The 15,386-nt window shown below is 41.2% G+C and overlaps 2 protein-coding genes across 2 annotated transcripts; both read right to left on the reverse strand.

The window, feature by feature from the left end:
* Positions 1-48: 48 nt before the first annotated feature.
* LOC148366261 (palmitoyltransferase ZDHHC12-B-like) lies at positions 49-8,171 on the reverse strand. Its single transcript, XM_088336708.1, has 5 exons — positions 7,797-8,171; positions 6,000-6,133; positions 5,853-5,933; positions 4,250-4,416; positions 49-2,929 (listed from the first exon to the last, which is right to left on the reverse strand). The coding sequence occupies exons 1-5, from the start codon at positions 7,891-7,893 to the stop codon at positions 2,617-2,619; spliced, it is 792 nt and encodes a 263-aa protein (XP_088192834.1). The 5' UTR covers positions 7,894-8,171; the 3' UTR covers positions 49-2,616.
* Positions 8,172-9,946: 1,775 nt separating this feature from the next.
* On the reverse strand, positions 9,947-15,228 carry LOC148366262 (uncharacterized). The gene is made up of 2 exons (XM_088336716.1): positions 14,855-15,228; positions 9,947-12,249 (listed from the first exon to the last, which is right to left on the reverse strand). Exons 1-2 carry the CDS (start codon positions 14,925-14,927, stop codon positions 10,547-10,549), a joined length of 1,776 nt encoding a protein of 591 aa, XP_088192842.1. The 5' UTR covers positions 14,928-15,228; the 3' UTR covers positions 9,947-10,546.
* Between the last annotated feature and the right edge of the window lie 158 nt (positions 15,229-15,386).

The following is a 15,386-nucleotide window of genomic DNA, read 5'->3' on the forward strand; positions in this document are numbered from 1 at the left end:
TTCGAGCACCACATACGTTTTTAGATCATTATGTCAGGAAAACATATGAAAAATTATGTTTGTTTATTCTGAAGCTCGGGCGTGTACCAGCTCTGGGTTACGGTCTCCTAGGAGGGGCGGATCCCCTGTGGTGGAGTTGTCACGGCAAATTTTGATGCAACGTTCTCCTCCCCAACCTCACATTCCACCAGTATCAGTCAGATAACATATCTATGCGATTGACTTAAAACACAGTATTCACTTCACATGTTTTGACATTGTTTAAGTATGTTCCTACATTGCAAAACAGAATTCTGACCAAACGTTGAATACTCTAAAGAGAGCACAGAGGAAAAAACACGTGAAGCTGTTGGCTCCATCTGTTCCTTTTGAAGTGCTAGCTTTCGATAGAATACTCTTTTATCGGTTTAAAAATATTGGGACTGGGTTTTAAAAAGCTGAATCACACACATATCATTGTTATAAACGAATAAGGATTCCCAAAACTATCCATTATTTAGTGTTTTTTACAAATATTATCATGACAAAAGGCCATTGTGTAAAACTTTTTGACTATTTTGCAGTTTTTATGACGTTTAAGGAGGTATATTTACAAAAAAAGACTGACTTATTGCAATTCACAATCTTTCATACATACTTAAAAATATTGATTGCAAATATGAAAATAGTACAATGTTCTTGATTATATCATGTTACCCTAAAGGGACAGTGTGTAATATTGAGCATCGCCTAGCGGTAAAAAACAAGCTTCATTTAAAACAATAAATAATAAAAGGCAAAAAAAACATACAGTACACACAGTCTTAAATGTGTTCCTTTTTTGCCACCCTGCCTTGAAAGCCAGTATCTCAAAGTCTTGCTTGGTTGTGCAGCGGGGCCTCTCACTTGTCTTACTACACTGGTTTGCACCTGTTTGTGTAGTTCTCTTAAGGGAGTAGTACACTCCGTTGTAGGAGATTTCCAGTTTCTTGACAATTTCTCACATGGAATAGCCTTAATTTCTTAGGACAAGATTAGACTGTCGGGTTTCAGGCGAATGTTCTCTTTTTACTGGCCGTTCTGAAAGTTTAACTACAACCACAAATGCGACACTCCAGAAACGCAACGAGATCAAGGGAAAGTCAGTTTCGTGGTTTTTCAAATCAGCTAAACTGTTTTTAGCTTTGCCAACATAACTGCGCCAGGGTTTTCTAATCATCTATTAGCAAACACAATGGATTATTAGAGTGCCAGTTGCTGGAAAATACACCTAAGTAGATATTTGGTTAAAAACTGACATTTGCCGATAAAATAGTAATTTACCACGGTAACAATGTAGGGGTTTATTCCTGATTAGTTTCATGTTCTCTTCACTGAAAAAAACAGTGCTTTTCATTAAAAAATAAAGACATTTATAAGCCACCCTGAACTTTTAAACGGTAGTGTAAACTGTCATAGAAACGTGCATTTTTCAAAATACGCGTAGGTCGAGAAATACAAATGTATTTTACATAACATGAGGCTCACCAAGAGGGAACTGAGATGATTGTCCAGCATTTTGCTGCTACGTGTGGCCCGAAATACCAAAAACCTTGCAAAAGGCTGGGAAAAAAATAAGAAAATGTGTGCATTTTGGTCACTTTGAGTCTTCGTGGTTTTGATTCTTCCTTGTGCTTTTTAACCCTCGTTTTCAGTTGCACTACAGTTCAGCGACGTCTAGTGGGGAAAAAATACACACTTTCTCTTCAAATAACAAAAAATACTTTCATCAGTTACTGCCTTGTATACATTTTTATCACGTCCCTAATTCGAGGTTCACAGAACCCTTAATCACCTGGGTCATAGGGAACCACTTCCTGTGGTGTGTCTTGGGCAAGTACAGCCTGGCGGTGCCCATCCCTTTCCAGGCTGTTTTTTTGAGTAGTGGTTTTGCTTCTCTACATAATACAGATCTAGGTTACTAGGAGCAGGAGAAACCTCATGATCTCATTCAGATACAGCACCTACATCATCTGGTCCCCATAGTTCTTCGGTGCATCCGTTTTGCGATATTTTTCGACCTGATCAATTATTGCATGAATAAGTTAACATGCAACTGTAAAACCTCGTATATAACATGCAATCAAACTTTGAGTTATTTTCTGGGTAAGAAATGCGAGTTACAAACAAATAAATTTAGATGTAATTCCGACAAATATTTGAATATTTCATCGATACATCCGTCATGTAACCCGTCTTTCTACAGCAGCTAACTTGCTTTAGAATTTCAAAAAATTAATTTAAAATTCCTGTAGACTTAATGAAGGTTTTATGATGGTAGTTAGAATTTAACTTACATATTTAAAAACAAAGCAATCGATGTTGGTTTAAGTAAATTTAAAAAATTTAAATCAATTCAAGACACTTGAGATTCAAACTCAAATTGATTTTCAGGAAATAAGCGTGAAAAATATCACCCAAGTAACGAGATAAACCAAGTCCAGATCTACTTTTAGCTGGGTTCCCTAAATCCTGTTTAGTCCACTGATTTCAGGTATCCCGGAATGTGTGCCAGGTTTAAACACCAGCTCAAAATAATGCGGGGGGAAAAAAAAAGTCCTTAGAGTCCTTAATTCTCAGATCTGGTACTGAGGGCCCTCAGACAAGATTCTCAGGGTTCCTACGGTAGACTTGTTCCCAGGCTACGGCGCCGCAAACGCAGAAGAAGTCCCACAGGTTGCAGAGAACGCCGCGGTCAAAGGGGCTTTCGTCGTCGCACTCCCTCAGGTAAGCGATGCGGTGGCGGGACATGAACTCCCAAGTGGTGCAGTTGATGCCAATCAGGTAGATGTGGCAGCCCAGCAGAACCGACACCACAAACGAGAACGTGCCGACCACGCACAGCGCCGCCAACAGGAAGCCGTTGGCGCGGAACCACGTTTCCCACGTAGCGCTCGGGGAAATGCCGGACCTGGAAGAAGCCGCAACAAGTGATGCATGAGCCAGGATGGAGATTAGGGCTGCAATGATAAAAACGATACTAGAAATACAGAGGTCCCTCGGTTTTTCGTAGTTAGTGGGGACCAGAACCTCCCGAGAGAGAGATGTTCAGGCATCAATTCAGTGTTCTTGCAATAAAATGTTGTTTATCAAGGAAAGTGGCCTTGTGTTTAAGGAACTCATTGTTTAGATATTGAAGGATGACAAATGCAAAAAAAAAACAAAAAACACAGAAGTGAAAGTTCTACTTGAAATGCATGCTTACATAAAAATTCTCAGAGGTTTGTTTGGAAACGAGTATTTTCAAGAAACTTAGCAATGTTCAACTGCTGTTTACTAAGCAATGGTAAGAGCTTAAAAACATGATTTTTTTCCAATGCAACCTCAGTGGAACTGTTTAAATGTAGGCTTAAAACACACTTATACTCAATATCTGATGAATAATCTATAATTTATGTTGAAAATATCTGTGTATTTTTTGTTAATGCAACATCCATTGCATTCTTTGCATACCTGACTGCCCATTTTGCACATCTGGTTAGCTGCTCCTCTTGCACTCTTTGCACGACTGTATAATACTATACATAGCTATAAATTATTTAGCATATTATCAGTACTTCAATACTCTAACTCAGTACAACATTTATTTATATCTGTACATTCAAGAAAAATGTGCGGGTCAGATGTATCGACATTTTGTTCTGTATACACGTGTACAAGAATGACAATAAAGTATATCTGAATCTGAATTCTTGGCCATCCTTTTTATTTTATTTTTTATTTCATATCATACTTTATTCATATCTTATGTTTAATTTTATTGTTTGTCAATGCAACATTTATTGCAGCCTGGTCATCCTAGAAGGGGGATTACCTCATGTGCGGTCCCTTCTCAAGGTTTCTTCATTTTCCTCATGTTGAGGTTTTTGAGTTTTTCCTTGCACTCATGTTGGTTTTAGATCAGGGGATGGTGTCATAATAGTCTGTAGTTTGCAATAATATGTGGTCTGTGCAGCCCTTCGAGACTTCTTGTGATTAAGGGCGTTACAAATAAACATGACTTGACATGAGGGTTCAAGCTTTCTTTTGATATGTCCTCTTCCTATACAACTAAAAAAATGGGTCAAAATGGCAAAAAATTGGCAGGTAGCGACGCTCTCAATATGAAAAAAACAACAACAAAAAAACACTCCGGCGTTGAATGAGTTAAAAACACAAAAAAGCGGATTTGAATCGCTAACCAAATGTGTTATCAAGACTAGTCTCTGTTCTTGAGTTGTGTTTTACGTACAAAGCGACCCGCAGTGCCCACAGGAGCGTCACCAACTGCACCATCAAGTAGAGCACGAACCAGCGGTGGTTGCGTTCGCCCACGCAGTTCTCAATCCACGGGCAGTGATGGTCGAAGCGCCGCACGCAGCGCCCACATGTTGGGCAGTGCTTGGCTCTCATTGGCTGCTGCTCAAAAACACACACGCAGAAAGTTATCCAACTCATTTAGTCCCATAATGTGTAAATACGTTTTCATCAGCATTGCCTCCCTCCACAAAAAAATGTAAAAATATGTTTTCGGTTGTTTTATTTTGCAAAAGTATTATGAAAGGTTTGGCGCAGCTCATCCCCAGTTATTTCTGTATGAAAAAAAACATTAGATGGCAGGAGTGGCTTTGAGAAGATCTTTGTTCACACATCAAAGAAGCCCCCACTTTCTAGTTTTGCTTCTTGTATCCAGCGATTGAGAGGGTGGTGTATCTGGGTCAGATCAGGAGGCTGGTATCCGTTTCATGTGGGGGAGCAAACCCCTACCCAAAAATACGGCCTGGAGAGGGATGGGCCCCACACCAGGCTGTACTTTCCCAATACACACCACAGGAAGTGGTGCCCCTACGACCCAGGTGGTTAAGGGATCTGTGAACCGTGAATGAGGAATGAAAATAATTTACTTAGCTACAGAACATGAAGCTAAGCTAAGTTATGCAATGTTAAGCCAAGTTGTGACTTTACTTCAAAACTGTTTCTCCTTATCTATATTTTATGTGTTTTACTTTTCATTGGATTAAATTATAGATGAGGTTAGCACAAGTTGGGACGGTCGTTTCTTGTATCGCAAGCAAAAAACTTCAGTAAGGCATTATTGGTGCTCAAGTTCTTTGGAGTTGAAGATGTCTACAAGTACATGTTATCCTGTAGTTCTGACTAGGTATGGGCAAGTACCGTAACCAAGTTCTGGTGACAATAACAGTCTTATTTTAATAAGATATCAATATACGCAGGTTAGCCAATACCATACCAGCATCGTCAGGTTTCTATTGGCCTTTTAAGAAGTACATAACATTGAAGGAACTTTAAGTTAAATTAAAAAAAGGAAATTGTAAGGATTTTTTTCGGGATTTAAAAGTATTTCTTCATTTTTTGCAGAGGGACGTGAAAGTCACAGCACATATTAGGTCATTATAGTATAGCTTCTTCTATTCTTATGTAAAATGGTAAATTCCACTGTTACTTAAACGGTTTGGTTTTTGTTTCAGGACCACCCTTTAAGTAGGAATGTTTATAAGTTCTTTGTGTCCCCGCACAACCTGCGGCCATTTTTCAGTAACTCATTTGACCCCGGAATATTCTGTAATAAAACCTTCGAGGCACTGTTCATAGTTTCCAGCATGTATTTAGGATAAGCAATTTTCTTAAAGCCCAAAATAAAAAGGAAAAAAAAACATCCTTTAACAGAAGCAAGTTAATTATACTAATGGCATGAGTATTAATGACTTTAAAATGCATCAAAACATCAACTTCTGATCATTCGTCTAAAAATATTAATGAAATGGAGCCTTAGTGAGATACTTCTTATTTTGTCAACATTTACTCAGGCCGTCAACGTAAAATGTAAAAATTACCTGCAGCAAGCAGAAGCCGCAACGCCGAAGACGACAGGTGGAGGACTGAGGCATCATGGACTCTGTCTCCAGATCTGAGGGCTACAAAGAGGACCAATGCACATGTGTAATTCATAAAATTACCTGGATATGGCCTCATTACATTACCTTAACACTGTCAGTGAGGACAAACCCCGGATCCATGAGCGACACAGCAAAGTACAAAAGCACTGAAAGCACCACCAGCAGGAAGAACAGCACTGGAACTGTCAGATCGCCACGCTCCTCGTACTGGCGCAGATCTTGAGACCAAAACATACATCATTTGATTAATATTACTATTAAATATAATTTCATTATTAACTAGCACATTTAGATAATCGGGAGGCACGGCGGTTGAGTGGTTAGCGAGCAGCCCCACGTTTGTATGTTCAACCCCATGCCTGTGAATGAGCAAGTGAGTTGTCTGTCTCTGAGTGCCCGGCGACCAGTTCAGGGTATCCCCTGCCCACTGCCCAAAAGATAGCTAATATGGGCTCCAGCACCCCCGCGACTCTAGTGAGGATAAGAGGCGCAGAAAATGGACGGATAAACATATAACCGGCTCGGTGGCCTTGTGGTAGGGCACCCGTCCCAAGACTAGGAAGTCACTAGTTCACACCTTGGCAAAGTCATACATACAGTAAGTTTTGCAACATTGGTTGGTGCCCATTGCCTCGCTGGTTGACGATCAACATTAGGGGTTGGAATTGGGGGGGTTTGGTCACCTACTGACTCCCAAGAATAGGTCTTGCGACACATTGGTTTGGTAGAACTATCATCGCGTCGTTTACTGTACACAGTCGCACGTGTGTGTATGGGAGCCGACTCCTGGTCAATCAGGGTTAAAGCATAAGAATAACTAGCATAATCCATCCATCCGTTATCTGCACCGCTTATCCTCAGTAGGGTCCCGGGGTTGCTTGAGCCCAACCCAGAAATCTTCGGGCAGTGGGCAGGAGACACCCTGAACTCGTTACCAGACAGTCGCAGGGAACAAAGAGACAGACAACTCACACGCGCATTCACACCTAGGGACAATTTCAACCGAACAATTAACCTGACATGCATGGTTTTGGAATGTGGGAGAAAACCTAAGTGCCCGGAGGAAACCCCCGCAAGCACGCGGAGAACATGCAAACTCCGCACAGGAAGGCTGGTAGCTGGATTTGAACCCATGACCTTAGAACTTTGCCTCGGACGTGCTATCCATTCTACTGCCGTGCCTAACTAGCATAATATATGTTGAAAATTATGTATTTTGATGGGTGGGGGCTGCATAAAATCAAGGCAAGCAACTATTTCAATTTGTGTTGCAGAATGGATAGAATTTTCTGATTTGGACTGTTTTTCCCCGTAGCATTAAAAAGCGCCAATTTTAGGTTGAAAGTGATTATCAAACAATGTGATCACTTAAGAAAAACTGCAGACGAAGAAGCGATAATTGATAACTTTACTGTACAAATTTGGTATGAACATAAATGTTTAGTATTTGTAACGATAAATGAATTTGTACAATACAACATTTGCAATTTAAAATAAGCATTGCTTTTATTTCAATTTAAAAAAAGAAAATGTGTGGTCAGTATTTTTTGTATAAATTAGCGAAGTAAACGACGGAACGTTAGTATTTAGTAGCTTAGTGAAATGTATACTTTCCGCCCAGGGCATTTGGTTTCATTTCCGGGCATTTAGATAGCAATTCGAGCGCACCCTCTTGACGAACCATTAAAGAAGAATATCAGTTATCCGATAAGGAGCGCTTATTTTGATTACCCACACGTCCAAGGGGGAGACAATCAAATTAGAAAGTTTACGCGTTTTAGAGCAAAATCACGACCCCTAAAAAATACTTTGGAGTTTCCACTTGTTTAAGACGTGAATATATTCCCCCTAACTTCGCCAATAGATCAAGTATATACTTACCCGTGTTGTGGACGAACAGAATCAGTGTGATCACCCAGGTCAACACAGTGTGTGAGGCCCGAACCAGGAACCCGGTTCGAAATATGTTTTGCACCATTTTAAAAAAAATATTTAATAAATTAGTTTGACAGTTTCTCGTTCTTTTGCCACGCAGCTAGTTAAACGACTGGCTAGCAACGAGCTTAGCTTGAAACAACATAAACATCACGGCTAACTGCGCCTTAGCGGGATAATTAGCTTGTTTATTGTTATACATTATAATGTTTTAGTCATTAAAAAAATACATATTCTTCGGGACTGAAGTGGAAAAACACGATAAACGTGACATTTTGGATGAATATAGGGGATAGGTGCCTCCCTGCGTGGCTTCCGTGTTGTTGTACGGATACTCAAAAAGGACAAAAATTAGTTCTCTGTTCATGTGTGTGGGAGGTACGTGCCTGTTTAGTAAATGTTAATGGATGTTAAGAGGGGACTGAATGAGAGTGTGATTGTGCCGACTGTGTTGTATGGTGCAGAGACTTGGAGCCTGAACGCAGATTTAAGAAGGAAATTGAATGTTTTTGAGATGAAGTGTTTGAGGACTATGTTAGGAGTGACAAGATTGGATGGATCGAGAAATGAAATTGTGAGAGACAGAACTGGAGTCGTCGTGGAACTGAGCAAGCGTGTTGACAAGAGAGTACTCGGTTGGTTCGGACACATGGAGAGGATGGATGAGGAGCGAATGTTGTAAGAGGATCTACAGAGCATTAGTCAATGGAAGGAGACCAATAGGAAGGCCGCGATTGACGTGGATGGATGGTGTTATGGGTGCACTGCAGGAAAGAGGTCTAAATATAATGGAAGCTAGAGCTCTTGTTGGTGATAGAAAGGAGTGGAGAGGTGTTGTGAAAGGATAGTGGGATTGTGGACGCATTCGTAAGGATGGGCTGGGCACCAGTGAAAGCTGTCGGGCCCTGCTGTTGAACAAGAGTGTGTTGTGTCACCCTCACCCGAGTGACATGGTCGCTTTCTGGTGTCCCGTTTCATCTGGAGGGACGAAAGCATGACCAACTTAGGTGCCTAAATTGTTTAGGTGTTTGGGCAATTGGGTTGGCCATGGTCCAAAAATGTTTGTGTGTGTGTTTTTTTGCTATTTTTTTCCCTTTTATTTTCTTTGTTATTGTATGTGTTTGTCTTGCTGTCGGTCACCCCGCTTGAGGGATATGACCAAGGTTGATAGATAGATAAGTTAATATATTAAATCATAAATCATTTACACATACAAAAATACACAAATTAAAAGAAAATTACTTAATATGAAGTTTGTAATCATGCAAGCATGTTTATCTTTTTTTTATAAACCCATTTAACCCCAATTCCAAATCATTGTCTAGTGATGGCAAAATGAAGCCCCATAAAAGCAGTGAATCCCTCAAGGGAATACTCCACGCACACTGGTAGCTGGTGGATTTGAACCCATATCCCCAAAACCACCCAGCTGCCGTGCCGGCCTCAGAATAAGAAGGATAAGCTCTCATTATGAAAATTCCACATTGTCAGAACTGGCCGGAACAACATTTTAGGAGTGCGGGACATGGAAGTTTAAATTGAGCAGAATGAACAAGTAAACTCAAATACATTTTGGGTTAAAGGACCCGTTTGTAATTTGAAAATGTTCTACTTGTTCACGTCATCTTCTGGCTTAAATTATCATTGCAGTCTCTGTCAAGCTGCTTGTGTGGCGTGTGCAAGCACGAGCATTTCTTAGACAGGCTCAAATAAAGCCTTTATTTTCATCTTTTTGGGTTTAAGGTTGACGTTTAGAGTGTATTTGAAACAATCCTTTTCATACTTTCACCATTTCTTATGCTACACTAACAGAAAACTGCGAGCACTGGCATGAAATCATTCTCCAGCCCCAACCACCTTTCTGCCTCTTGTTGTGTTACGAGTCCCAAACGGCTCTGATAAAGGTAAGGTGAAAGAAGATTAACGCAGTACAAAAATAATAATAAAGGCTCTTCGAACTCAGTTGGACACCTTAAATGATGCTCCCCACATTTAAATGAATTTATCCATCCTTTAAAAATAAGGTAAAAATCTCAGTTTAATGAGCAAAACCTTATAGAGTTATTGAACCAAAAGTTATCCAGCGACAGATCCAACATTGTAGCATATTAAAATGTATTAGTTATATTCGGACATTCACAGTACAAACAGATGGTTTGAGTACAACAAATTAACTGAACATAAAGATAGATATTAAATACAAATAAAGCACACAACGAAAACATTCCAATTGATCAGGAATAAATAGTTGTCTTTGAATAGAAATGTGTGTTACATTGCAATAAAATATGCCAACAAAGGAACTTATAGGTCAGTGGCACTGATATATCAAATCATAAAGCACAAATCATTTTTCGATACTGATTATTGAACTGAATCACTTACTAGTTGTTTTGTGTCCGTGTTAGTAAAGTCCAATGATACAACTTTTTTGAATCACGCATTTAACAAACACTCCAAATATTTAGAAAAGTTGAACAGCAACAAATAAAGTTCAACTTAAGTTAATTTCCCCCCCAACAAGTAATAACTAACCTGTTCTACATCTTATCCAAATTTTTGGTTTTAGGAAATGAAAATGTATTATTGTAAAAGTTGAAATGACTCTCTGATCAAAGTCTATGCTACTAAATGTTTTTTTTGTGCATTTGTGTTTCTTGTTATACAGACCCAAAATTGAGAATCAAAAGCCCTTTTTATTTTGCATGTGTTTTCATGTGTGATATCAAGTGTGATTTATGAAGAAAAGTCTTTTCACACAACAAGCAACTGAAGGGTTTTTCCCCCGAGTGCGTTTTCTGGTGTCTGACCATGACTGACTTCTGGGTGAAGTCTTTACCGCAAGTGGAGCAGCAAAAAGGTTTTTCACCAGTGTGACTTCTCAAGTGCGTTTCCAAGCCGCCCTTCCTCGAGTATGTTTTACCGCAAGTAGTGCAACTTAAAGGTTTTTCTCCCGTGTGAATTTTCAAGTGCGTTTCCAAGTACTCTTCTTTGAGGTACGTTTTACCACAACTGGAACAACTGAAGGATTTTTCCCCAGTGTGTATCAACATGTGTAGTTCTAATTGGTGTTCATGAGGGAAAACTTGACCACAAAGCAAACAACTAAATGATGTTTCTGCTGTGTGTGTCCTCAAATGTATTTCCATTCGGTCTTTTCTTGAGAAACGTTTATCACAAGTAGGGCAGCTGTAGAGTTTTTCTCCGGTGTGTGTTCTTGTGTGAACAACCAGAGCTCCTTTGTTGGAAAAGCTGTGACCGCAAACTAAGCAACTAAACGGTTTTTCTCCCGTGTGGGTTTTGAAGTGCAGCACCATGTTTTTTTTGTTAGCGAACTCTCGACCGCAAACAGAGCAGCTGAAGGGTTTTTCTCCTGTGTGAGTTCTTACGTGTGTTTCCAGCGTGTCTTTTCTGGAGAAGGGCTTGCCGCACGTGGCACAGTTATAAAGCTTCTCTCCCGTGTGAATTCGCATGTGTTTTACTAGGTGTCGCTTTTGGAAGAATGTTTTACCACAAACTGAACAACAAAAGGGTTTTTCCCCGGTGTGTATTTTCAAATGTTCTTTCATGGTGTGCCTCGCTGTGAACCGCGCACCGCAAACCGAGCAGGGGAAGGGTTTTTCTTCTGTGTGCGTTCTCACATGTGCTGCCAAGTTGGACCTCCTCGAGAAGGTTTTGGGACAATTTGAGCAACTAAAAGGTTTTTCTCCCGTGTGCGTCCTCATGTGTTGCATCATGTATGACTTGAGGGCGAATCTGAGACCGCAGCTCGCGCAACCGAAAGGTTTTTCACCCGAGTGCGTCCTCATGTGTGCTACCATGTTTCTCTTGCGAGTAAGTCTTTTACCGCAAATGGCGCAACAGAAGATCTTTTCGCCAATATGTGTTCTCATGTGTCGAGAACGTGCATTTTTAGATACACGTTTGCCGCAAATCGAGCAGGCAAAATATTTCAGATATGTTTGCGACCTTTTTTTGCTGGCAAGGTGTTTTTTCTTTCTTGAGCTTCTCAAATGCTTTCCTCTACCTTTGAATGTTTTTCTCCTTTTCCGGGGTTCTTCCACGTCGCCATCACTGTCTGAAAGGGGAGCTAACAGGTTGTTCGGCGTTTGGCCTGCAAGGGGATCGCGGAAAAGAACCCGCGAGCGCTCTGGTGGTGTCTTTTCTTCGTCCTCACTCTTGGGAAAGAAGAGGGCCCCTGGCAGCTTGGTGACGTCAAACTCGTAATCTTCCTCTTTGAAGAGGGTGAACTGTGGTTTCTCTTCCTCCTTTAGGACAAGGGGGTGCAGCAGATCCTCTTCTTCTTTGACATGGGTGGGCTCCAGATCCTCACACACCAAAATGGAGGCCGGCCCATGTGTCTGAAACTCTTCGTCGCTACTAATTAGCTGTTGGATGTCTGCAAGACACAAGTCGATATTGTTATGACAGCTACCAAATTGAAATGTTCAAAATTTAAATACTATCTTTAGTTGTGTATAACACACATTCTATTTGTACCGTATTTTCCGCACTATAAGGCGCACCTAAAAGCCTTTATTTTTTTCAAAAGCTGACCATGCGCCTTATAATACAGTGCGCCCTATATATGGCTCAATATTAAGTCGCAAGGTCTCGCAACTAAGGCAAGCAGCCGCCGACTAGATTTTCCCCCGAAGGCGATGTCGTTCGCGGTGTATCCCGGGATTTATATACCGGCGTTTCATTTCCTAACCAATGTGTCAATCATCATTTGAATCAGTCGCTATTGGCTAAAGTTATTCGGAGGTAAAGGGGGCGGATCCTTTTTATCATTTACAGGCTCGCATAGGGTAAAGGGGCGAAACAAAGCCTGCAATTGGCCGAAAAAGATGAATGTGAATCACACGTTGGGTTGCACTACGGCATAGAGAAAACATTTTTTACTATTCTGTATTTGTAAATATTTTACTCTCCTGGATTTACTACACTCACGGTTGTAAGACGACCATGGTTACGTATCATTATTGAACGTGATGGCTGCAAGAGAACTTAGGTAAGCTATGTGACTTTATATTTTCCCGGTATCTTGTTTTAGAAAGATCTTGATGTTTCTGTGATGAGTCTATTTTTAAACTAAATTCAATTCAAAGTGTTTATTGTCATATGCACAGTAAAGAACCCCGTTTCCCTGCACAATAAAATTCTTACTTTGCTGTCCACACAGTGGCCAGCAAAAAATAAAATGGAAACTAAGAAATGTTTGGCATTTCTTGAATCCCAAGACTTTAACCTTCCGAATGATATTTGGAACGATGCATTTGAGTGACATCAGACGGACACCGCATCCGCACGTGTCTACGACACGTATTTGCTTCTTTGCAAGCTTTCGGAATGTTAAGGGGGTAATAAGTTTGACTGAACTATCTGACTGTTTTGTCGACGTTCCCATAGTAGCGCCTTATAATCCGGTGTGCCTTATGTATGGAAAATCTCATCTCATCTCATCAGCCGTACCGCTTATCCTCATTAGGGTCGCGGGGGGGCTGGAGCCCATCCCAGCCATCTCCGGGCAGTGGGCAGGGGACACCCTGAACTGGTTGCCAGCCAATCGCAGGGCACACAGGGACAGACAACTCATTCGCTCATTCACACCTAGGGACAATTTTGACCGGCCAATTCACCTAAAATGCATGTTTTTGGAACGTGGGAGGAAACCGGAGTGCCCGGAGGAAACCCACGCAAACACGGGGAGAACATACAAACTCCGCACAGGAAGTCTGGAGCTGGATTTGAACCCACGACAGGTTTCCATGACATGAACTGTGCCGCACAAGCGCTAACCACTGCGCCGCCGTGCTGCCCCTGTATGGAAAATATAGGACCAAAAAACTATTTTTTGGGGGTGCGCCCTAAAACCCAGTGCGCCTTATAGTGCGGAAAATATGGTACCTTAATATAGCTGACCACAATCACAAATCATTGAATACAACGGTAATCAAACCTGGGATGCAACGGTGAAAGCGCCGAACCCTGACCATAGACCACCAGTGATGTAGATAACATTTGAAAAGGCATTATATTTGATCTCGTTTTCATAAAATTTCTATTCACGGTAGGGTGGGTGGGTAGGTGGATCCCTTAACCACTAATGTTGTGGGGGCACCATTTCCTGCGGTGTGTCTAGGGCAAGTACAGCCTGGTGGCACCCATCCCTCTCCCTTAGAAATAGGGTGAGAAGCTCGGTCGGCCGCTGCTACTCTGCATTGAGAGGAGCCAGTTGAGGTGGCTCGGGCATCTGATAAGGATGCCTACTGGACGCCTTCCTCTGGAGGTGTTCTGCGCATGTCCCACCAGCAGGTGGCCCAGGGACGACGCAGGACATGCTAGATAGACTACGTCCATTGGCTGGCAAGAGAATGCCTCGGAATCCTGTTGGATGAGCTGGATGAAGTGGCTGGGGAAAGGGAGGTATTGGCTTCTCTGCTGAGGCTGCTGCCCTCACAACCCAACCGGATAAGCAGAAGAAAATGGATGGATGGATGCATGGATGGAATATTTTTTTACACTACTAGGAGGCGCTCAATGATGACAGTGTCCCTTTAAGCAAAAACCTCAACTGATAATGCACTCTAAATCATAAACACATTAACTCAAAGTCAAACTAAACAACTCAATAGGATGCACTAATGAGTGCATTATTTTCCTTGTTTAGATGAATACATCTTGAATATGCGGACCCGGATTTCTAAATCCTTCCATCTTGGTATTTCTAAATTTTGCTAGCAATGATTTGGTGCAGAATCATCCAGATAGGTTTGGGAATTCCCAGTAATCCCTGTCCCAACGATCACAAATGGAGACCATTAGTGCGCTCTTCGGACCTCATGGCTTTCATCAATAAATGAATCAATTAGCCTCTTCATACCTCTTTATAAAGAAGAGCAAGCAGATTTTATGTAGTTTCCCCCCCGCCAATATAGCATGCTCCATCAAAACAAATTGTAAAAACAACAAATACAAATTTTAATACATAGTGGACCTACCTTGGCTGCACAACCGGATGTTATTTTCGCCGATGTCCTCCGGTTGTTTTCGTTGTCCGTCGTTCGAAGTCATATTTCATGAAAGCTGCGTTCAACATTTATATTATTTTAGTAACTTGGAATTCCGTGGAAGCGACGATTTGCAAGAGTTTGCTACTCTCCATTTTGTCTGCTTGTTACAGTGTTTGACACTAAGCTAGGTGCAGACTCGGGGGCGAGTAGCGCTCATCCAGATACATAAGACCTCCACATCCTTTCACGTCATTTGGCAGTTTATTATCATTTTGCATAGTTGATATACCTAACTGTAAATAATAACGCATCTGTGAATTACATTATAGATTTGAGTCGAGCTGCAGACTCCTCGGGGGCGGAGATCCATTACCTCTTCTTAAACGCCGTTGTTGTAGTGGAGTGCAAGCGCGCCGCTAAGAGCAACGGAGTGGTATTGCAGCATCCAGTTTTAGTCCTCTGCTTGTTTGTCTGATAAATAAATAAAGTAAATTGTGTTTAAACTCCATTGTTCATCAAA

The sequence above is a fragment of the Urocampus carinirostris genome, chromosome 5 (assembly GCF_059441175.1).
Source record: "Urocampus carinirostris isolate Australia breed hairy pipefish chromosome 5, RoL_Ucar_1.0, whole genome shotgun sequence".
In the NCBI taxonomy this organism is placed as follows: Eukaryota; Metazoa; Chordata; class Actinopteri; order Syngnathiformes; family Syngnathidae; genus Urocampus; species Urocampus carinirostris.

Bases quoted from the DNA above. Each gene is read 5' to 3' on its own strand.
- LOC148366261 (XM_088336708.1), bottom strand. From the start codon at position 7,893: ATGGTGCAAAACATATTTCGAACCGGGTTCCTGGTTCGGGCCTCACAC. The intron at 6,134-7,796 runs GTAAGTATATAC...TTTGGTCTCAAG, and splicing joins TCTGTTCGTCCACAACACGG to ATCTGCGCCAGTACGAGGAG. The intron at 2,930-4,249 runs GTACGTAAAACA...GGCTTCTTCCAG, and splicing joins TGGGCACTGCGGGTCGCTTT to GTCCGGCATTTCCCCGAGCG.
- LOC148366262 (XM_088336716.1), bottom strand. From the start codon at position 14,927: ATGACTTCGAACGACGGACAACGAAAACAACCGGAGGACATCGGCGAA. The intron at 12,250-14,854 runs GTAGGTCCACTA...TGTGTCTTGCAG, and splicing joins CATCCGGTTGTGCAGCCAAG to ACATCCAACAGCTAATTAGT.